The 23,337-nt window shown below is 41.5% G+C and overlaps 2 protein-coding genes across 2 annotated transcripts; both read right to left on the minus strand.

Moving 5' to 3' along the window:
- Nucleotides 1-618: 618 nt before the first annotated feature.
- LOC144522013 (DENN domain-containing protein 5B-like) lies at nucleotides 619-18,733 on the minus strand. Its single transcript, XM_078256759.1, has 21 exons — nucleotides 18,431-18,733; nucleotides 13,786-13,895; nucleotides 12,257-12,977; nucleotides 11,471-11,658; nucleotides 9,752-10,249; nucleotides 9,350-9,581; nucleotides 8,045-8,195; nucleotides 7,287-7,377; nucleotides 7,079-7,198; nucleotides 6,821-6,973; nucleotides 6,585-6,663; nucleotides 6,428-6,491; nucleotides 5,948-6,076; nucleotides 5,696-5,817; nucleotides 5,364-5,509; nucleotides 5,151-5,269; nucleotides 4,454-4,638; nucleotides 4,200-4,282; nucleotides 3,574-3,700; nucleotides 3,140-3,314; nucleotides 619-1,990 (listed from the first exon to the last, which is right to left on the minus strand). The coding sequence occupies exons 1-21, from the start codon at nucleotides 18,537-18,539 to the stop codon at nucleotides 1,807-1,809; spliced, it is 3,786 nt and encodes a 1,261-aa protein (XP_078112885.1). The 5' UTR covers nucleotides 18,540-18,733; the 3' UTR covers nucleotides 619-1,806.
- Nucleotides 18,734-19,555: 822 nt separating this feature from the next.
- Nucleotides 19,556-23,268, minus strand: armc10 (armadillo repeat containing 10). The gene is made up of 6 exons (XM_078256760.1): nucleotides 22,970-23,268; nucleotides 22,579-22,724; nucleotides 22,246-22,380; nucleotides 21,983-22,159; nucleotides 21,783-21,854; nucleotides 19,556-21,611 (listed from the first exon to the last, which is right to left on the minus strand). Exons 1-6 carry the CDS (start codon nucleotides 23,223-23,225, stop codon nucleotides 21,360-21,362), a joined length of 1,038 nt encoding a protein of 345 aa, XP_078112886.1. The 5' UTR covers nucleotides 23,226-23,268; the 3' UTR covers nucleotides 19,556-21,359.
- Nucleotides 23,269-23,337: the final 69 nt, after the last annotated feature.

Here is a 23,337-nt window from a genome sequence, read left to right on the forward strand (position 1 = left end):
CAATGTTATTCAAGACACCTCAGAGTTTGTCTTCAATTTTCTTTCTGCATCACAAGCTTCACAAAAGTAGATTTATTTCAGGATTATTGAATTGCATTACACTGAGCATGCACTCTTTGAGTCATCCCCTGTATGAGTCTTAATACGGTGTAAGTCTATTCAATTTTAATTAGTGTCAAATCATAACAGAAGTTATCTTAGGACACTTTTCATATAAAGCAGGGTTAGACCACTCTCTATAATTTACAGAGACCCAACATTCCCCCATGAGCATGCACTTGGTGTGACGTGGCGAGGGAAAGAAATCCTTTTAACAGACAGAAACCTCAAACAGAACCTGGCTCCAGGTGAGCGGCCATCTGCTGTGACACTGCCAACACCATCCTCAAACTGATCTAAGGAGCTTCTGTCAGAAGACACAACCAACCACGGTGTATAGAGTAGTAGGTCAAGTTTTCATTTGGCAAACTATAAGAGTCAAAATCTTGGTAAACATCAACGCAATTAGACCTATGAAATAAATTGTGCAATCTGAAAATCATTTTACTATGCAATAATTATCACATCCTTTCAGACATCACATATTACAGTGAATAGCACAAAAAACACAATACCAAGTCAGTTATGTCAATATTAACTTTAATCTTTTGGACAACACATTTCATAAATAACAATTCATTATTGCTTTCTCTAATCTGTATTTAAATTATAATATAGGCTTGGTCATTGTGGGTTACATCGTGCTTGCAGGGCAGTGCAGGAGACAGCATTTCCATAATTCTTCAACTGTTAAATTAAATGTGATATCAACATAATACCTAGCATTTTTAAGAAACTGTGCTCTATTCATTGTCTGAAGACAACTGAACAGTTTAGAAACAAACAGCATATCAGTAAAGTGTGTCCATAATGGAAATCTATTGTTTTACACAGACACAAACAAGATGCCTTTATACAGAAAAATATGCCACAAATTCATTACATCATAATAACAAATGGGCACAATTCTATTAAAGGTCTAATGAAGCAAAATATTTACAATGAGTTAGGGGGGAAAAGTTTTCTGACAAAGGCTATTTTAATTGACACAATTAGGACACCAGTTTGGTTTCAGTGTTTTACCAACGGAGGATTTCAAGAGCACAACTCTGCAGTATGTGACCTCAAACTGAAGCAAACTATGAGAAACAGGCAAGATGTTACACATATTAAAAAGAGCATAATAATGTAACATATCATAGAGTGGGGACATTATCTTTCTGTAGTATATTTATTAAGATATCCAATGAATGAAGTCAAGAAAAAATGTGGATAATAAGGCCTGAGTCCTGAAGTTTCAGATCACAATACACTAAGACATAAAACAAACAAACAGAATTTGGCCATGCATGTGCTTAGTTTAAAGTTCAAGTGCAAGCAATACAGCAGTGGAAGGAGAGTTATAGTTGTCCTAGGGTCAGATACAGTTAATGGTGGGAGCTATGAAAATATCTACTATGTGGGATAATGAATGACTCTCTATTTCTTCTTGAGGAAATGGATTTCACAGTGTCAACAAGCATAAGAAAAATCAGACTATTTCCTGAAGCAAATACAGTATGTAAGACATTTACATCAGGGAACAAGGCAATATGTTTGGAGCTCGAGTTGCCAGTGACTTCATCCAGTCCACTGTCCTCTTTTATGATAAAGTCGCATATCTCAAGTGTCTGGATGTACTTCCTTTTCCCACAAATGGAAAGATGAATATTTGAACACATCTGCATTCCTGTGTTAGGTTACAGAGAAGGGGCTTATCTGTCAGGGTCAGAGGTCAACTCCTTTGACCAGTGCAGTTTCCAGGGTAATGGCGAACTCATTGAGTGTGTGCAGGATGCGTGAGAGGGAGTGCACGGCAGCTCGGTCCCGCAGCAGAGCACCTTCTTCGTACGTCCGCGCTGTCAGGTGACACTCTGCCAGCAGGGGGAGCCAATGAGAGAGAAGCCGGTCCCTGCAAAGAACAACGGGTCAGTGATCAATAATTGTCCCATAAATGCCTGATGAAGTTCAGGATCGAATTGAAAGGTGAGTTAGATTGCTACAAGACAGAACTACTTTCTCTTGAAACAGTTTTAAACCACAAGAAACTAAGATGCTTCCAATGTTCATTGACCTTAATGTTCAGGTCATACTGTATGTCAATCCAAAGCACGGACACAAAAAGTCTCATCTTTGAAGTTACAAGCATTGGACATAATAAACCCCAAGTATATTCCTAATCCGTTCTTACACTTTTAAAGCTGTTTGCTTTAATTGACAGAAAATATGGAGATAAATAGAAAAGGACAGATAAAGAGACAACATGACATAATAAAACTGTCTACATATGTGTTTTGCCATTTAAGCCAAATTTACCACTTAGATTTGACCAACCAATCTACATTGATTCTGACTGTTGATGCAAAGACAAGTGAAAACAAGGAGCTGATGTCACAGTTATTTAATTGAAATAAGAATTCTCTTTTTCCTGAAGTTAAATTAGTTTAGCTTAGTTAAGTGTAGGGATGCACCGAATCCAGGATTCGGCTTCGGATTCGGCCGAATATTGGGCTTTTTTGACGCGGTTCGGTTTCTGCTAACTGAGGATGGGAGTAGGATTCGGTATTCGGATTCAGCAGAATCTTAACCAGTGGATTCGGTATTCGGCCGAACCCCAAAAATCTGGATTCGGCGCCTCCCTAGTTAAGTGAAAACAAAATGTTGTTTTATTTTAATTTTTTTTTATTACATTTACACAGAGATATGAATGATTTTCCTGCATGTCGTGTCCAACCATTAGAAGATGTAGGCTGACACTTTCCCTCCCTGAACTGTATGTTATGTAAATGGTTCAGTGTGAGTGTAGTCATGCTGCCTGCTGCTTCCTCTGGGCCTCAGGAAGGAAACTATATCACATTTGCTCAACACTATATACTGACCAGGATGCTTTAAAATCACAGATTCCAGTGAGGAGAATATTTTCAAACTGTCTCCCTATTTCTAGTTTAAATGGATCATAAATATATGTTTTTAGACATATTACATTGAATTAATTACATTAAGTATCAGTCTAAATATATACCTATTGCTGTTTATTACAAACAAAAATATCACCACTTACCTGATTCCCAAGCAGACCAACAGCTGGAACTTTCCCTCTTTTCCAATGTTTCGTGGCGAGGCATTGATGGCATTGACGTAGTGGCACAGTAAATCGCAAGGTGGACCCTTTGTCAATGTTGATCCATGCAGGTCACCCATCTGATCAGCTGTCTCCATGGAAACCACTGACTTCTCTATGGGGAAGAGTTGGTCAAACTGTCAATTCATAACTTATTAATATACAGACAATAAGAGAAAATAAGGTTGTAGAAGACAAACACCGGAGTTAGAGGGTGTAGCACTGGTCGTTAACAAAACGCATCAATCATGCCTTGTTGCATGCTACTTGATATGTGAAATTCATATTAATCACCACTAGATGGAGACAGGAAACAGGCATCAGTGAGAATATAAAACATCACTTTTAAATGGACTCACACTCAAAGTACTTACCCACAAAGTCCCAAACAAACACATTCCTCTGGAAAAGACGGTTAGATTTGAACCCGTGCAGGAGGAACTTCTCTAAGGAAAGCACCAGACCCCCTTCACCACATAACAAGACTGTCAAGTTGCCCCTCTGGGATGAGAGAAATGGGAACAGAGGTAATAGAGGCACTGTAAGCAAGAGGCTCATCTTTCAACTTCTGTAAATCCCCACATATGCACATTTCTAATTTTCTAATCTAAAAGGCTCTTCTTTCATTTACTGAGAGGAAGCAAACAGAACAGTGCAAATGATTGTACATTAAAGCCTATGCACTAAAGAGGTTAGTACAATGAATAGGAGGCCCGTTACAGATAAACCAAAGTGATCCATCAAGTCTCTTCAGCGCTTTTAACTTGCTGTTGAGATGAAAGACGCTAGTCTGATACCCAAAAGAGACAAATGAGGCCCGGGCTGGAGAAGCCTGGGTAACAAACCATGTTGGAGATAAAAAAAATAACACAAGCAGGAGGTTGAGAGTCTAACACATCGCTGCATGAGATGCTTTGCATCAACCTTTTTCACCACATTTTAGCTTTGTGTAATAATAATAATAATGTGTAATGCACACTCACTATTTACAGTCACATACCTCTTGTTCGGGTTTGTGGAAGTGTTTAACAAGGTTATTTGCTGCCTCCCTCATGTCCTCTTGTACTTCAACAGAGAGCATTCCTGATAAAATAAACCAAACAAATAGAAACATAATGAGGATGAATGAAGACAAACATGAGAGGAAGTGGACAGGAGTTAAATAGAAAGGTGAAAACAGGAGCATAATCTGTTATTGTACCAACAAGTAGGTCAGCTATTATACTAAAGAATGTGTTCTTTGTCAGTACGCACTGCTTCGGCTGCCAAGCGACCCCAGCACTGCCCGCACACTCTGAGAAGGAGAGGCCAGCTCCGGAGGCGTCCCTGTCCACCTTCCAGCATCCTCCTCTCCACCAGGTGACACCAGCTGACCAATGAGAACTCTTTCCAAACTGCCGTCGCCCACGCCTTTCCCCAGCCATCGGCCGCATGGAAACCTGAAAGGAAAGAAGATGCAGCGTTTCGTTATATTCAACTTCAAAACATTTATTATTATACAAGGACATGGCGTCGGTAAGAGCTATCTGTCCAAATCAGCTTGTGTGCATAGTTTACATTCGAAATACCTTTTAATTTAGATAAGTGACAACAATTTCCAAGGTGAGACGTGCATCTTTAGAGTGATTTGTTCTATAAGAGGCAGCAGCTGATTTCAGTTCACGACAATATAGTAATAAATAAACTTGTAGACACTTGAAATATGCTCCAGATAGGTAATCCATCACAGTGTACATGGAGTCACTTGTTTATTTTCTGTCTAAATTATGTCCCTATCATGTGATCAAGCAGCTTTCTCATGGGAGTGTTTGTGGAAGCAAACATCCAATATTTTAAAGTCGGGTTCATTCAGATGTCATTGTATCTTTATCAAACGGGGAGCTTTTGCCACTGTGCTGTGAGGTCACAGTCAGTGTTTAGTGATGAGACCAGGATCAAAGTAAAAACGTACTTGTAGGTGTGTCCAGTGATCTCATTATACACCATCACACAGTCAATCAGACACTTAGCCAGCAAGCCGGAGTTCTCCTGTCCCAGCTGCAGAGTGCTCAGCCTGCCCAGGTTCTTGCACTGAAATGAAAGGCATGGACCACAGTAAGTGTATCTCTGCATGTGTCTCTGTCAGACATGATGTTGAACTTACTGCTGTAGAGTGTACACAAACCTGGAAAAAGATCTCTTGTGAATTCTTCGGGATCTGTCTAACTCCTGAATCACCCAGTTCTCCTGACACGCACACCCAAGGGTCAACTGTTGCCATTGCAATGCTCAGCTTCTTCATTGGTATTATAACAACACGGTATGGAATACCTGGAGAGACACAAGAGCAAAATGTTTTTTGTTTGAGGTCTAAAGGGTCCGTGTGAATCCATGGGATACTGGGTGTAATTAAAGTATATAAGGCCAGTGGGTGGAGACACAACCCAAAGGAAATGTTCAGTTGAAAAGCTATAAAACTGCCAGTAAATTCTGGTTGTTAAAGTTTACAGGACTTACTGATGGAGGTGAAGACACGTGTGAAGCAGAGGTAGTCCACAGTGTTGAGAGAGAGCAGGTGGAACAGAAACTGCTCCCTTTCTTCTTCACAGAGCAGGAATGCATGAGGTTTATACAGCTGCCTGTCAGGGAACATAACGAAATAAAGGCAAAACGATCAGTCAAAATCATGAGACTCACTATAAATGACATCCAGAAACATTAGACTTTTGTCTACTTCTCCTTAAAGAGAATGAATAAGTGAATTCTGACCTAAGCAGCTCCTGGTTTGTTAGCAACTCTTTAAGGTGCTGGGATAGCATTTTCTTCTCCAGAGCCAGGTGGATCCAGGCCCGAGCCTGACCCACCTCAGACAGACCCTCACTCATGGTCTGGATAAACCTGAAAGAACAGTAAATGTGAAAAACAAGCTCTAATGCTCAGCTTTTTCTTATAACATCGTATCTAATGTCGATTCTAGGTAATTTAATTTAATTAATTTGATATATTCTAGAAAAATCAACAACATGCTGGAGATATAACGCATGTGTAGTACTGTGTATTAATATTTAAAGAGTTAAGATCTCTTCAGCCAAAATATCAAGTATTTGAAAGGGGTAATAAGATTTTTTTTTTTTTTTTATCTGCTTTTTTCATAAAAGATAAACCTTAAACACAAACATGCCACATACAATTTCTCCCACATAGATGCACCACTCTTTCCAACATCAAAAAGTGTGTTTGCCCTGTTACCTCATATCCTGTATTAACGATCCTCTCAGGAGCAGAGTGCCATCATCAAACGATCCGCTAGACCCTGAACAGACAGCAAGTTAAACGCCAATGATCATCCGACTCTTGGTGCAGTGATTTACACAAGAAAAACAAATCACTCAGGTTGTGCTCTGACCTGGAGACTCAGCTGGTGTCTCCGTCTTCCCCCGGGCCGCCTGGTAGTGAAGCAGATGGGACCAAAGAGCGGACTTCCCCTGTTCAAAATAAAAACACTAGTCAATATTCAGCCTGTTCATACAGTTACCTCTGTGCATTTGTATACATGATGTGAATTTGTTTTACATGGGGACACACACACGTTTTTATTTAGGTCATCTGAGCTGATTAGGCATGATATGTCATGTGTCTGACCTGTTTCAGCTGCAGACCATGGCCCCAGGTTCTCTCCAGTAGGTCACACAGACCGTGGATGAGTGTGTTTTCCTGCAGGCCTGTGATGTTGGCTTCTCCCTGACCCAGTTCCACACTCTCCTTCCCCATCCTCTCCATCAACATCCGTTTGGTCTAAAGGGCCAGAGAGAACATTTTGTGGCATTAACCTTGAACAATAATTTAAGGAATCAGTGGCAGCCGTCAATGCCTCCATCACCATGCAGATAGAGCTCTCACCTTCAGACGACACTCGCTCAGCAGCCATTCAGCAAACTCTCGGTGAGTCTGAGTGACAGCTCGAAGCGACGGATCAAGTAGCTTAGACTGGCGGAGGTTCTTCCTCGCAAATGTGTGCTTCTGTTAAATAGACAAAAGGTAATAAGTTAGACACAATTCTCGTAAGGTCTATGTGTGTGTGTGTGTGTGTCTGAACACATGAAAGTACCTGTCTCTGTTCATTGTCCACTCCTGAGTGTTCAGTCACCGTTGATCTCTTGAGGTCAGTCCTGCGTGATGCTGTAACACGACCGGACCACCTGTTTAAAATTAAAATAATAACAAAAACATTTACAATTCCAAGTGTGTGTGACAGTGTTTGTGTATTTAAAATACATGCGTGTGTGCGTATTTTGATACACACACAATATGGGTAATAAAGCAGACCCTGACAACTAGTGATATTGTAATGCAGTGGTCTCAAGTATCCTGTCCTGGGTCTGGCAAGAGCAGGACTTTTCAACTATTTATTCATTACTTTTACCTAACTATTTTAACTGTTTGTCAATTACTTTTAGCTTGGTTAACTATTTATTGCGATAATACATTTACAAAAGATCAGCATCACACCAATTCCTAACCTATTTGGATGTTTATTTCCTATTCTATATTTCTATATATTGGTATAATCACAAATATTTGTTTCAAATAAGTTGAGCTTCACCTTGTACGTACCTGGGTTACAAGTACAAGAAAGACAATGTTGTGCACATCCATGTAGTTGCTTGTGCAGGACAAAAAAATGACTATTCAAAGAAAGTGATTGAAGTCTGCACAACAGCTTGAATGCTCTGGAAAAATACTTTAATTGTGCATTTAAGGCACACACAAGAAGTTTGCACACTTTCCTGGGTTACAAGTATCCGTGGTTGGGAATCACTGTTCTAATGTATTCTCTCTGAATAACAGCAGCAAACAAAGGCTCACTTGTTGGTGTTTTGTCCCTGTGCAAGCACATCCGCCTGCAGCTTAGGGAAGTAGCCCGGCTGGTGACGACCCTGGCCGATCTTCATGTCCAGCAGGTGGGGGTGTATGGCTGTGTGGTCAGCCTTCATCAGTCTGCGCTCAATGACCTGAGCTGCAGTGACAAACACAGAAATGGTTAGGATCCAACAGGGGGATCTACTGTAGATGAGTCTAATAAATGTGAACGATGATAGAGCCAGATTGAGATTCAAGCAGTGCGTTTTCTGCAGAGAGGATGGCAGGACTTCAAAGCAGAAGATTTGAGTTTTCATAGGCCACAAAGTCCTGTCTTCCGCCTATACCGCTATAATGCTCATCCCCTACCGTATCCTTTAGTTCACCCGTCTAATTCCCGATTCATCTTTTCCCCCTCAAATAATATCTCATCCCTTTCGCGTTTCAATTATTCATCAGATAATTAGATTTTAATTCCCATTTAATAAATCTTTCCATCAGTTACTATTTGAATAGTTCAATGTTCTGGTTTCTTTAAGCAAAATCATCTTATTACAAAAGAGAGGAGAAAACCGGTGGCTGCAGAAAGGATAGCAGCATAATCCACATACAGTATAAACCCAAACAGGACAGATGGTGACAGATTTGCAGATTCCCTGGACAAATCTGGCATCAACTTCTTCATCATTCTACTCAATCTACCAATTGGGGGTTCAACCTACTTTCTCACTATATACTATCTACATGCTGAGAAGACACTGCAGAAACATCCAGATGTTACTCTTATAATTTAGAAGCAAATCATTTGAAATGTTTTGTTATTACTTTTAGCTATTTATTGCTACCATTTATTTATTTATTACTTTAAGCTACCTGTTTAAACTGCTGTGCTCAATTGCTAACTAGTTTGCACACACTCTTACATAACTGTAACATGTAGTGTTCAGGTGTTACAGCTGATAATTTAGTTGAGCTGCACCACAATCTTTCCATGTACCCGCTTGCAACAAGAGAAGTATCCCTTGGGGTACAGTAGACACCTGGTTGGGAATCACTGACTTAAGTTATTATAAAGAACCATAGTCCTATATACTATACCTAGAATACTTTAAATGGTGAGGAAAAACAATTTACAGCAACACTGAGCCATGATATACTATGAGTAACATTTGAGTCGGATTTCGGTTTTTACGGCATCTTCTGTTCCACGTTGTAGGAGTACAGTATTTATTTTGTGACCCCTCTTGCAACAACATGTATGTTACAATACTTTGTTTCATCCTCTTTTGTTCATGAGCACCTTCACAGTACCTGACTCAAAGACCGTGGTGCATTTCCTGTAGCGACAGTTACGGGAGTCCTCTGTGTCTGTGTCATACAGTCGTTCTCTCTCCAAACGGCTGTCAAAAAGCTGCTGCAGTGGCTCTCTATCTGCCCAGCGCGATATCACCTTCCCATCCACGAAGGAAGAAAACATGGATGTCTCCAGGAACTGGGACAAGAAGTGCAAGTGGCTCACAGGCTGAACTGAGAGGAAGGAACTCTGAAACATTGAAAAGCCCAACTTTCAAACACAACATGGACAAGGATATAATCTTTCAAACACCAAGTATTTCAAAAACACAGAGAGGCAATCTTAACATATGTGGAAATAATAAATGCAGTTTTATTAGATCTATCAATCGATTTGTGCATTGACATCTACTGAAGTACCTTGTCAAAACTGAACGTCCCCTCTCGGTTGCTCAACCAGGAGTCCAAATCAAGAGCGCTGTGGATGACAAACTCCTCATACCTGCCAAACATGGCAGCAAAACGTCCAGCAAACACTTCCCTCAGCTGAACGTTCAGCTTCGCAGCCTTCAGCTCTTCCTCCTCTTCCTCAAACACGTGTCCCAGCGTCTTCCCTCCATCTGACATCTTTTCTCCTCCGCACCTCCGCGCCAGCGCCTGCAGCCTCTCCAGCACCGCCAGCTCCTCGCCTCCGAGGTTGCCGTTCCTTCTGTCCTCCATTAGATCCTCCAGCACCAGGCTGCTCATGCGAGGGGAGGCGGTGGCGGGCTTGGTCATCACACCGCCCTGTGGAGGGAGCCCGAAACGCAGCAGTACCTCACTCAGCTCCTGGATTAGCTCGGTCTGTTCTGGAAACACGGGGAGGTCCTCGGGGGTCTCGACACAGCGGTTGTCAATGTCCACAAAGCACAGGTTGGCCTGTGTAGGAGAAACAGAAAATATGAAAAACACTTTCCATCAGATAATCATAACAGGTTTAACCAATTACAATGTAGTGGCTGAGCTTTAACATCCAATTAAGATCAGTGATGAAGATTTACTTTCCATTAATAGATTATTGGCATTTCACTGTGATAAGGCCTCAGAGGATATTAGCGTGTGAAGCATTATGTAATTATTACTGTTATCACTGCAACAGGGGAAATTGTGGAAACCTTTAATATCAGGCTTCTACACTGGCAAACAAATCAGAAACCAGAACTGTGCCCGTGAAGCTGCTGTGCGATGAAGCACAGAACTTAGTGAGAAAGATAGTCACTGATTTAGAAATACTGCTTCTGTAAGCAGCAGTGGAGCACAGCGCAGTCAGCAGCAACCCAACCTTCAACAGTGACCTTAGGCAGTTGATGTACTGTAGAGTGGACAGTTGAAGACATCCTCTTACTCTGGGAGCTTCATCCTCCTAGATAATGTCTTCACTTCTGAGCCTATTGTTTTCTCATTATCTCATTTGAATAGGAAAATATTTTGAAGGACACAAAAAGATGAGTATTCAGGTTTTTCATGCATACTGTATCAATCTTAAGGATATTAGTGTAGGTTTTTTTTTGGACCATGTGAGCCAAACTGTGCCCTTGTTAAATTGAGACAGGAAGAAAACACAATCCCAACAAATCCTGAAAGTATGATTAAAATATTTCACACTTCCTTGCAAATCACCACCCGCCATACACCAAATTGCACAACTCAAGAAATAAGTGGCGATCCCTAATTCTCATTAATTATTTAGCGATCCCATTATTCTGGATCTCTCATGCTCTGCGGTTTTGCTTTCACCCCCCACCCCTCCCCAGGCTGTCTTTCAACTGCCTCCTTTTCTGGGGCAGAGCGACTTCAAAGAGGCTTCAGTGAGATATTCATGCAGCATAACGTGATTTCAAATGCAGGATTGGATTTGTGAAAGGGTGGGGGTGGGGTGCTCTGAGGAAATGTATTCTCCCAATTCGACAGGCCGGAGGCGGAGGGCAAATTGTAACGCATGCATCACAGAGAGGATCAGCAAATGGCTGTAAAAATGTTTCAGTTCAACAAAACATTTTTAGATCCTTGTGTGTGAATGTTTAGCGAAATGTTGACTGCCGTGTTCACACAGGAAACTACAGATGCATTCACACATGAGATCTGTGTTTAGTTGTGTACCTCGTGTGGCAGGTGGAGGGAGGATCGCTGAGCTCCCTCTCTGCGCTGGATACCCAACAAGAATGGCACAGGAGCATCGAGGAGGTGATGTAGCGGTGCAGAAACAATGGGCAGGTAGATGTGTTGCCACTGGAATGGGAATAGCAAGGTGGTGACGCCCTCTGCCACTGTCATCAAACGCTGGTAGTCTAAGAAGATGAGAGAGAGAGAGAGAGAGAGAGAGAGCGAGAGCGAGAGAGAGAGAGAGAGAGAGAGACAGACAGACAGACATTAGCATGGAGGAATTACCTATTACACAGAGACCTCCCAAGGGGAAGGAATTATTTTCTAGTACATTACCTTAAACACTATTTTAATTAAGCTGATTACGTGAGTTGCTTATATTAGTATTAATTCCTATTCCTGTTTACATGCAACAGAGCATTGTAATAAGTTACAATGTCAGTTTCTCTGCGGTATTTAACCTCAAACCCATCTGCCATGTTGTTACTGTAGGTTACATGTGGAGTAACTGTTGTGTAATTTTTTGTTGTTTTTTATTGCATTAGGTTTTATATGTTTTGTTTCATTTTGTGCCATGTCCTGTACTTGTTTATCTTGATTATGTCTTCATTTTAATGTTGTAGTTATGTTAGTAATAGTATCTTATGTAAAACAGCTGATATGCTATGGGTGTTGCTAAATTCTGCTAAAACACTGATGGAGTTACAATTGGCACATTGGCAATACATGGGAATTTCTTATTGTAATTCTTATTCTAAGTGAATAACGGAATAGTGTGCTTACCTTGAGAGCAAAGCAGGACTTGTGTCTCCAGAAGTACACAGGTAATTAGTTGCAGCATATTGTCCACACCCAGCAGGGAGAACGCCTCTCCAAGAGGGTACTCCCCCAGCGGAAGCTCACCCGGCCCGGGCCGCTGGCACACAATAGGTCCCTGCACCCCGTGGAACCTCAGTGACCTGCCAGGAGGAGGCAGAGGCACCTCGTACAGGATGTTGTGGATGTAGCTCTCTATCGGGAGCGGTGGGGCTGTGTGTGAGGTCACGGCCTGGTGAAGCTGAGACAGAAATTGTCGAGCAGCTTGAAGAAAGGGGAGCGGCGTAAGGAGGCAGAGGGCTTTGGACACGTACAGAGTGTCCCGTGCTGGATCGAAGGAGCCTGCACAGCCGAAGCAAGCGGACACCCCGGCCAGAGACTCAGCGTCTGACTCATCCAAGCTGCTCACAAGGGAGTCCATGCTGGAGGTGGAGGGCGAGGACGCAGACGCAGACGAAGACGAGGAAGAGGGAGAGGAGACAGATGAAGCTGAATGGTGCTCCACATGGTGCATCTGGTAGAGAGTCTGCATGGCAGTGATGATCTGAGCACCGGTCACCTCCTCATAGAAGGTGTGGACGAAGCCGTAGGAACGTGTACCGTCATCAAAAGACATCGTGAATGAGTGAAACTGAGAATCGAGCCTGTCTGCCTGTGTGCGGAAGGAAAGACCCCTCGGCATGCAGAGCTAAGGAGAAAATGTGAAGAATAAAGACGAGAAAAGGAAGGGGAAAACATAAAACATAAAAGGAAGGTTTAAAAAAAAAAAAAGCCAATTTAAATCCCTTAAAAATAACCTCAATAACCAATACTAGTGGTGAATTTTCTAAATCACACTCACAAATTTTATGAAATTACACAAAACTAAAGCCCATCTGGGACGATGTAAACGCATCCAAAGAAAAGTGAAAAAAGAGAAAAGTGTATAAATTACATGAAACAAGATGTTAAACATGTAACTTATATGTTAAATATGGAGTAACTGGGTATAAGAATGCTTATACTGTATATGTCTAACTGTGTTTTATTGTATTTTGTCCAACTGGCACATGTAGTTGTTTCTGGGTCTGAAAATCCAATAAAATGACATTAAAAATGCGTTAATAAGACCATACATTTTAATGATCTATAAATAGAAAAATGCAGTGGTGTCTACTGGCAGACTTCTTTTGAGGCTCATGCTTTTATCATCCTGACCTGCTTTTCCACAGAGAACAATAAACATTTCAGTGTAAAAAAAAAAGAAAAGAAAGAAAAGAGTATTCTATGAGGCAGAGAACAAGCAAAGAAAAATGGCTCTTACTGCATTTATTTCCAGTTGTGTTGTTATCATGTTCCTCTTTTGCCATTTGTAACACAATTCACATACACTGGTTGGAAGAACCACAACACATTTGCCCTACAAATAAGGCACATATTGTCCTTCCATTTCCATTGTTGTGAGAGCAAATTAACAAAACTAAAGAAGAGTGTTTATGTGCAATCCAAGATCTCACCATGTTGACGGCATCTTTATTGAAGGGGTTCCTGTCTGTGCTTTCGGGGTAGTGCACCAGAACTTTTGACTTGAACGACCGTCGAATGGGGCTCTGCTCAAAGCCCTCGCCTGAAAGAAAGACAGACGCACAGAAAGAGAGAGTTAGTATTAGTGATCTTTAACCGTCATCGCTGCTGAGACATTACGTGATGAAAAGGACAGAACGGATGACGTCACAAAATGACAGCAGCTTTGATTTATGAAAAAGCTCAGACAGGATGACTTTGACCGACATGGGCTGAAAAAAAGTTCATCTGTTGTTGACAGCAAGGCCCATTTTACAGCAAAGAGGGAAAACCCTTCCAAGGGTTATGTAACTCAACTCATTACCATAGAGACAGACTGGAAAAGCAGTACAACACCCCTCATGAATACAGGCTGCTGCCATCTGGTTGCAGGTACATTGTACCAAGGTGTAAGACTAAGAGATTTAAGAGCTCATTTGTCCCTGTTATCATTGGTTTTATTAATATCTTGATTCGTCCCATATGAATATTAGTACATCTGTATGTTATGTTGTGTATCCTTTGAATGAACTGCTGTCTTTATTCTCAGCAGGCTCTAAAACGAATTGCCTACCAAAGGGATAATAAAGTTTACCTAACCTTAACCTTAATCCCTGACACTCTGCAGAAGGAAACTGTTTACGCTTTTTGAGAGTGCACAGGATGAAAATATGCTGTTTTTTCATACATCAAGAGCACTCAGGCTCAGGATAAAGGAAGAGAGAGATATCTACAGTATATTACAGATACATGTACATGAATGGTTTGGATTTGCACTGCATGCAAGCAAACTATTATACAGACCCACATTTACAATGCACAGATTTGATGCAATGCCCTCTCTGGCTCAGGTTTTTCCTCTTTTCAGTCTCTGCATCTCGTGTCAGCTTCTAGCTCAGGTTACATACAGAGCGCTGTGAGCATGAGTGGAGGAAGAGGAGCTGCTGAAGATACTGTAGAAATAAACTGTGTGTGTATGATTCAACGCGACTGACAGTAGTGAATGAAGTACTTTCATTATTCATCCACTTTCTGAGAGGGATGCCCTTGAACAGAACTCTTCACTGTATTCCCCATTTAACTAATCCACCATGAATTCTCAGAGTTCACACTCTGCGACACTGACCCCACTGGATTACAAGAACAAAAACAACTGCAAATGGCAAACTAACAAGTCTTCTCTGCCAGCTTTGATGCGCTCATTCAGCATTTAGGAACATCCGGCTCACCTGCCTACAAGATGACGCACAGCACCACGAGAGAGGAAACTGTGCTGCAGGCAGAGTGAGAAAAGAGCACCACTTCAAGTTAAACTGAGTCAGACTGGTAGGTGGGAGAGAGAAGCTAACGGATCACAGAGACAAGAGGGGGAGTCAATGTTCTTTGAGTCAAAGACACAAATTGGTTTCGGCACTGAGAGGCAGAATCAAGCCTCACAGAAGGACATCTAGTTGCCATGGTAGCACTTTCCGCTGTGGCCTAAAAGATAGTCATCAAGACAAAGCTAGTCAGCGGTTTACGTCACCCCGAGTTTCATCAGCTGACCCAAATAAAACCCACACACTCCTCCTGACACGAGTTCCCACCAAAGAGTTTACACAGACAACATTCACACGCAGTCGCTCTCTTTCTCCGTGTTAACAGAACGGAGTTAAGAGGGAGGTTTGTTTTAGTGTTTGAATGAAAGCTTAAATGTCTGTTTCAGTGAGGCTGTAATCAGCATGTTTACTGCTCTTAAGATGCCACGTTAACATACACACACCGTAGAAATGTATAAGCTAATGTGTTGCAGAATACTTTAGCCTATATCATTAAAAGCCCTGTGATTAATGATCATTTTCATAATCATTTAATCTGACTATTATTTTCTTGATTAATCATTTGGTTCATAAAATGCTAAAAATAGTGACAACTGTCCATCACAGGGGGAAGTTTGAGCATCAACGACTTCATTTCCTGTATTCGGATACACTTTTATGCACCAATTTACGGCGGAAATACCTTTATTTAGCCTATGTAAAGAATAAAAACACATGACAATTCAAAATATATCAAAAATATAATGGAAAGTATGTTGTTGCGTGTCATTGGGCATTTTTAAGAGGGTATACGGAAATCCTGGAGTTTTCCTAGTGGGTATACTGCGTATACCTGCGTATCACGTAGACTACACCACTGTGTCTATCAACTAATCAAATTAATTGTTTTAGCTCTAATCCTCCTTACAACTGTCACTATAATATCAATAGTGTTGGAGGTTTTTGGAGGACAAAAACAACGTTTTTTTATATTCATTCCACGGTTTAGACATTCATCACAAAAATGTATTTCCCTGAATGCCCCATCCCTAAAACAGGCACACTTCATTAGGGATGATTGAAAGACCGTAAAGGTAGACATCTATCATATTCACCAACTGAATTACCCCCACCATCCCATTCATCACATCATTACATGAGTAGATGAGGGCAGATATAAAAAGCAGAAAGAGATTAAAATTACAGCAAATGTCAGCTGACACTGACTTATTATAAGTTATTCCTTTTTGGCTTAAAATGTTAAAATCACTCCGTCTTTGCATTACAGATTTGCCTGTCCACTGAAGGTTGAATCATGTGACAAAACAAGAAAGACAAATGTTGTTTTTCATCTCAGCCTGAGACACAGACAGTGTCTCAGACAAAGTATAAATGCCTAAAAATAAAATTACTCGACGGGCTGGAATATCTGCGTACAATAAGACAAGTGCAAAACATATACATCTATTTGCAATCAGTTCAACATTATAAAGCAGCTCTGAAATGTTTGGTCAGGGAGTTCTCGCCCTCCAGTGATGTCACAGCCCTGGGACAGTTGGGTGCTGAAGCCCCGGCCATCCAGCGACAGGCAACGTCATGTTAAATTTGATTAGGCTGCAGAAAACACAGTGGTATCTATTGAGAAGGCAACAATGGCAGATTGTTTCTCAGTAGGCATTCACTAATGACACACGTACACAGAAAAAGAGATACTGTACCACCTCACACATCCAAACACATGCACATGATAGGTTACTTTTCTTGCTTGACTACAGCTTACAGAATATGGATGTTAAGTCAAAAACAGAGACAGAAATCCCTTGAAAGGAGAGCAGAGCCCTCTGATGCAGTAGGTCTTTTAGATGACCCGCTGTTACATAAGCAGATTGGTGGAGCTCAGATATACTAGCCAGCAGTGCTGTCACTCGCCGCAGGGAGCCAGATATCTAAGTCGCTGATGGTTAGTTAGAGCAGTAATAAGTCTGCAGCAGAGCTCTAGGTTCCAACATGATACAGAGCTCATCCTAAATATACAGTTTTCTGGCTATTATTCAAAAGGCATGTCTGGTTGCAGCCATCATTCCCATAAAAGGAGCTGCTCTCCATGAGCTACATTTCTGCTACGAAGAACACAGGGAGAATACAGGGTGTGACTATTGTTTGCAAACCTGGAAGTGACGTTCAAGGTGTTGATATTCAGCACACCTGCACAGCTCTTTTTCCTCACAAAGAGCGAGGCACACACAGAGCAGGACACGTGAGAGGGCTCCTGCCGGGTGAATCTGTCCTCGTCTTAGTGTCAACAACTCAGTGTTGGAGAAAGCAACACCCCCTGATGTCTCTATTTATCTATAAAGATGGAAAACTATCCACCACAAATAAACCACCACGAGCCCTTGACACAAGGCAGCATAATTGCAGCTGTCATCGCCGTGGCAACTTCTACATCCACCTACATCACAGCATCAATTTCCTTCCACCTTGGGCTTTTGGTGACAAAAGGACAGATGTGTTTTTCTTGGGGAAACAAAAAAGCTCATCTTTGTTTGAGAGCATGAAGAGCTGAACAGACGAACCAGCGGTCAGATAGATGATCACTTTTAGATTTAAACACCACACACTCACACAGTCCTGTGGTCTCCATGGACCATCTGTGCTCCAGCGTTATAGGGGAGGATAGGACGCTGTTGTTTTTCTCTCTCTATTCAACCATTTCTCTGCGATATTCCTTATCCAGGTGTAGCAGTGGATGACTTGCAGAAAGCAACAGAGCTATATTCTCAATAGACCTACAGTGCTATGATCAGAACACAATAAACAGAACTGTAATGTGTTTTCCCCAAGCAGATAAGACAAAAGGACAAGACTATAGGGTGATAGATATTGTCATTTTAAATTCTTACATCAAATTCATGGGGAGATGATCACTCTCTTGATTTCTGTGTTTTTGTTTGTTTAATAGCCTACTCAAAAATATAGGCTATACGTTTTTAAAGTATGCGTTTAAAAATTTAGGCCTAATAGCAAATTCTGACGGAATGTATTTGAAATAAAAACATGATTGGCCAAGAAATAGGCTATTCTACACAGGCTACTGGAAGATATGATGTTGTCAACAACGCTTTGAATGGAAGAGGAATGTGGCGTCCAATCAAAACATAGCTATTTAAATGGATGTCACCCCTACACACACAAATAGGCCTACATGAAATGGAAAATGTTTTAGGCTACATGAAGCTTGTCCTCGGCTGTGGCTTTATCTAGTGTGGATTTGTTTGGTTCGTGTTTATAGACCATCTACCTGCTCCATCGTCCGGCTCCAGGCCCGTCTCCGTGTCCACTCCACACACAACAAAATAGTGGGCGAAACGGCAAGAAGCCGATCCAGTGGCCGCTGCAGTCCCGTTCATCCTCGACGCGTTTATGGTGTGAGAGCTCCGTTAACTTCTACTTAACGTTGTGGATGTTCATAGCTGAAGCGTCTAATCCGAAATGTTTTTGCACACCCCCCCTCGTCCTTCCTTTTCTGATCCGTCCGCTGGGTTGTGTCGGACCGCCTGCCTGCACTCTGTGATCCGCGGTGTGACTCTGATGGAGCTCAGAGGATCCAGCGATGGTCATCTCGTGTGTTCAGAGGGGGAGGAGGCTGTCTGTGTGGGCCTGGGAGGGAGGGAGGGAGGGAGGGGTGAGACAAAGACCTGAACGCATCATAATCAACAGTGTTAAATCAGCCTCATTTTAAAGGTTGTTCTCGAAATTCATCATCCGTGCCCACATCACAAAAATCACGATTTGTCAGAGACTTAGTGATTTTATTTAAAAAATACCAGTATAACCAGCAGTGCATATTTAATCGCATACATAGATCATTAGAGGCTACATTTAGTAGTACTTTACAAAAAAACTAATGCATGACTCATGATGATTTAATGCATGAATTAATGACGGATGTATCATGAATTCCTGTTGCTCACCATTAACAAATGATCAAGTCAGTGTAACTTAATGTGATCATCAATTAAGTATTGCTTATCACAGTTATTTTATGCAGCCAAATTAGCTGGATTACAGTTATATTAATGTTTATTTCAGCCTCCCTGAAAGCAGAACACTAGGCTACTTATTATTTTTCTCAATTCTATTCTCATCTAATTTGTCAATTGGTAACTGCTAGATGATTTTGGTTTGGAAATGTAGGATCCAGTCCTTTTGTAGGTTGACCCACACAAGTGATTAAAAGCCAGGATGCAGCTTCAGCCATTTTGACCTCTCTTTTCAAATCCGTGAACAGTTGACCCGTATCAGATGACCTGAGAGGTCGAAAAAAAAATGCATGTGATAAAAGCGCTTGTCATCAAATTTAGTGAATGATTCGACTTGAATATATTTGCGTAAACAGCATCAATAAGGATGTGGATATCCAGAATTTTTCATATAGGGTATTTATTGAACCATTCAAACAGACAAACAGATTTCTCATTTTATAGGCAAAATTCATTAAATAAATATTATAATCTAGGTTACAATTAAATCAGCATCCTGCTGTATCTGTTCTGGTAAACCATATTGCCTGAGAGATATTTAGGATTTGGGTTCAATAAAGTCAGTGTTCAAACATAAAAAAATGTGCATTTCTTTACACTTGGACTGGCTCATGCCACAAAATCCTTGTATATTCTGAGATAATCGTCACATTTATCATGCAATTTAGAGGTATGCACCCACACCCATCCTCCTCTCTGTAAATACTGTTAACAAGTCAGCAGCTGGGTCCACAGCTCCAGTCCTCCAGCTAGACGTGTGGATCACTTACAGCCTGTCCCATTACAGTAAGTGCATAACTTAAAATAACAAGGCTTGAATTTAACATTCAATCTCTGTTGTAATTTAATAACCATCGTATGCATTCACATTTTAAAATGCAGTAATCATTATTATTACAGACTGCTTTATCAGAGGTTAACCCCCTCCTCCATTCATTTCCAAGCTGCATATTTGCATGATATTTGTGGTAGCTGAAACAATCATAGCAGTCCAGACATCCTTTTCCCCCTGCTACTTCCTCCAGCTCCTCCCTCTGGGATTTGTAGGTGTTTCTGAGAGATGCAACCCCACCACTATGTCCTGGATCAACCATGGGGGTTTCTTCTCAGGCAGCTGTGGTTAGTGCATCTTGGAAGTCAAAGTTTACTCAGGTTGTATCCTTACCAGGTTTACCAACCACCTGTACTAGCTCTTCTTAATGCAGGGGAGACAGTGTTTCAACTCCAAGTTCTTCCCAATACACTGAACCTGAATGGGAGGCCAACCACCGTGTTAGTGGACCTCACTTTGGCTCTTCTAAAGTTACGACGCACCGATTCTCAAATTAAAAACATAAATAAGTGGCCGGGTTAGCTCAGTTGGTAGAGCAGGCGCCCATATATAAAGGTTTACTCCTCGACGCAGCGACCGCGGATTCGACTCCGACCTGCGGCCCTTTGCTGCATGTCATTCCCCCCTCTCATGTCTTCATCGGTCCTGTGGAGAAGAAAAAAAAATGCCCAAAACAATAATCTTTAAAAACATAAATAAATGATCTTAAAGACCATGATCTTTAAACCCAACATGTAAATAAGCAAGGACTGGAGATGTAGTGCATCCATTCATTCGTGTCTCCAGGGCATGCTACGGTGTGCGGCAAGAAACCTCTTCAGCTCTCCAACTAAGTGTCTCTCTGAGCCACAGGAGGGTAGTAAGTAAGTTGGGTCGTGCTGCGCAGGTCATTCTGACACATTCTCTGAACAAAGGTTTGGCAGTGGGTTTGGGTTCAGAAATGTCACCTGCAACATGTCTTCCGCAAAAGTAGGTGAAGTTCTCAGAAGGAGGGGCACTGTGGATCTTTGAAGGCAAATAGTCTCTGGTAACCAGAAGAAATCTCTTGGTGGCAGGAAAAAAAAAAAAACAGGGAGAGGCAGCCTGTTTTTAATGAATGGTTTCTTCCTGCTTCCTTGGTGCTTATCAATTCATTGTAGTGTAAGAAAGTGGAAATCAGGAAAGAGTGGCTGGTGAGGTGGAATAGATAATTTACTTATGTATGTTAATGATACTATCTAGTGAACACTGTAGATATAGAGAGTGCAAGAGTGTAATCGGAGTAGCCGCAGATTTACAACTGAACTTGAAGGGTGATGGGTTGGTGTCTTTGGCAAAATGTGTGGAAGCAAAAGCTGTGCATGGATCAAGGAGGTCTATGTCAAGATGCGGGCCACCTGGGACTGAATCTCCCCATCAGGGTGTGAAAGCAGCTGCACCAGTCTGCTGTGGAGCTGGGAAGACTCATCTAACATGACCCGGAAAAGGCAATCCTGCTTCCGCCTCAGTTCATCAGCCACCTGGGCCGAGGGCCTCCAGGCCTTTAAGTTCCCTGCGAAGGTCAGCAGTCGCAGAAGCACCGCAGGGGCTGTTCGTGCGTCAAACAGTAGCACAACAGAAGCTGGTGCCTATGGCAAAAAGCAGAAAAGACCATCATCACAATGAAGATTTATAATGAAATGTCACGACAGTTTGACTACAACGACATTTGAATTATTCTGCACTTATTCTGCATTTGTTTTGATGACCTCTTAAAGCAGAACCATGCTAACTGACTTTTACAATCCCTTTATTTTTACCTGAGCTTGAACAATGTCATCCATCATATCTGGATTGGATGACAAATTCACAAGGACTTTCAAAGTCTGAACCTGAAATGCAAATGTTAGAAGTGTTTCATTCAATCATATTGCGTTACCAACATCTGACTTTTCAACTGTTTCAAAATGGTCTAAAAATGTGTGACGATCAACCAGGTGTAACCTGAAAATATACCCACCTGTAATGCTTCAATGCTCACAACAAGTAGAGAGAGTAAAAGTGTAATTGATTCCTTAAGCAAGTGTTGATGTTTATCTGTGACTGAAAGGTTTGTCAGCAGCCTAAGAGCACCAAGCTGAAGGTCAGAATTCACTGGCGACATCTCTATCAGCTCCAGCACTTGTGGCACATAAACCTGTGAGACATGGACATTTAATATATAACCAAAAATATATCATATTCAGCAACAGATTGCATGACATTTGCTGTCCGGCAACATACCTTTATATGTTCCTGGTTCTGGATGTTCATACACAGATTATTTAAAGCATTTAGAGTCTGCACTCTAACCTCTGCCACAGGATCAGAGAGGAAACCAGCTATGATATGAATGCCTTCAAATTCCCGTATTAGATTCTGGAAGATCATTTAAAAAAAAGGAAAAAGAAAAATGATTATACATGGCTGAAAAAGTGATACATAATGTCACAATGTACTTACAGATCTTTGACAAACATACAACAGGTACATAACTTTATAGATATACAATTTTACAATAAAGGAAACAGAACCTCACTTGCAGAAGGTTTTTGAGAAAGTATACTTTTACTGTACCTGATTCACAGTAAAGGCAGCAGCATTTCCTAACGTAAGTAGGATTCGACATATGTCGGGTGGATTATTGCTGGTCTGCAAACATGACAGCAACATTTTCAAGTGCTGTGGATCAAGGTTTCCAGGGGACTGGTGGATGATGTCAGCTATGGAGCAAAATAAGCCATTTAACCAATATTTAGTGATGTTTAATAAGTGTTTGCATTGGAGGAGACATTTAATCAATATCTTTATAAAGATGTGACTACATTTTGGGAATGACTATGGGTGCTTTGTGTTTATACACAGGGCATCAGAGAAATCATCTTGCGATTCACTTCACCTTGCTAGAACAATCACATGGGTTTAGATGTAGTGATTGTGAACGCTTCATGAGCTCTATGGTTCTTACCTGATGCAACACCCACTGGTCGGGGACAGACAACATCCAGTCCAGACACTCTGGCCAGCAGGCTGCCCGGCTGTAGGGTAACTTCAATGGGCTGATTGCTCCTGACACCAGGACTTTCAGTGGTAGCACTTTTCTTGTTTCTCTTGAAGCTTCCCCCGCTCATGAGTTTGTATAACCCGTAGGAAGCTCCAGCTCCGGCAACTATCCCAAGCAACGCTTTCATGTTGCCGAGCCTGGGAGTACTGCCATCGCCCATGCTGCTGCTAACGCTGCGTCTTTAGCTAAACCCTGTTAGCTAACGTTAAACGGCAGATGCTCTGAAATGTGTTGGGTCAAATCTGTTGACTCACCAGCTAGCTAACTAACCC

This window comes from Sander vitreus, chromosome 8, assembly GCF_031162955.1.
Source record: "Sander vitreus isolate 19-12246 chromosome 8, sanVit1, whole genome shotgun sequence".
NCBI classification, from domain to species: Eukaryota; Metazoa; Chordata; class Actinopteri; order Perciformes; family Percidae; genus Sander; species Sander vitreus.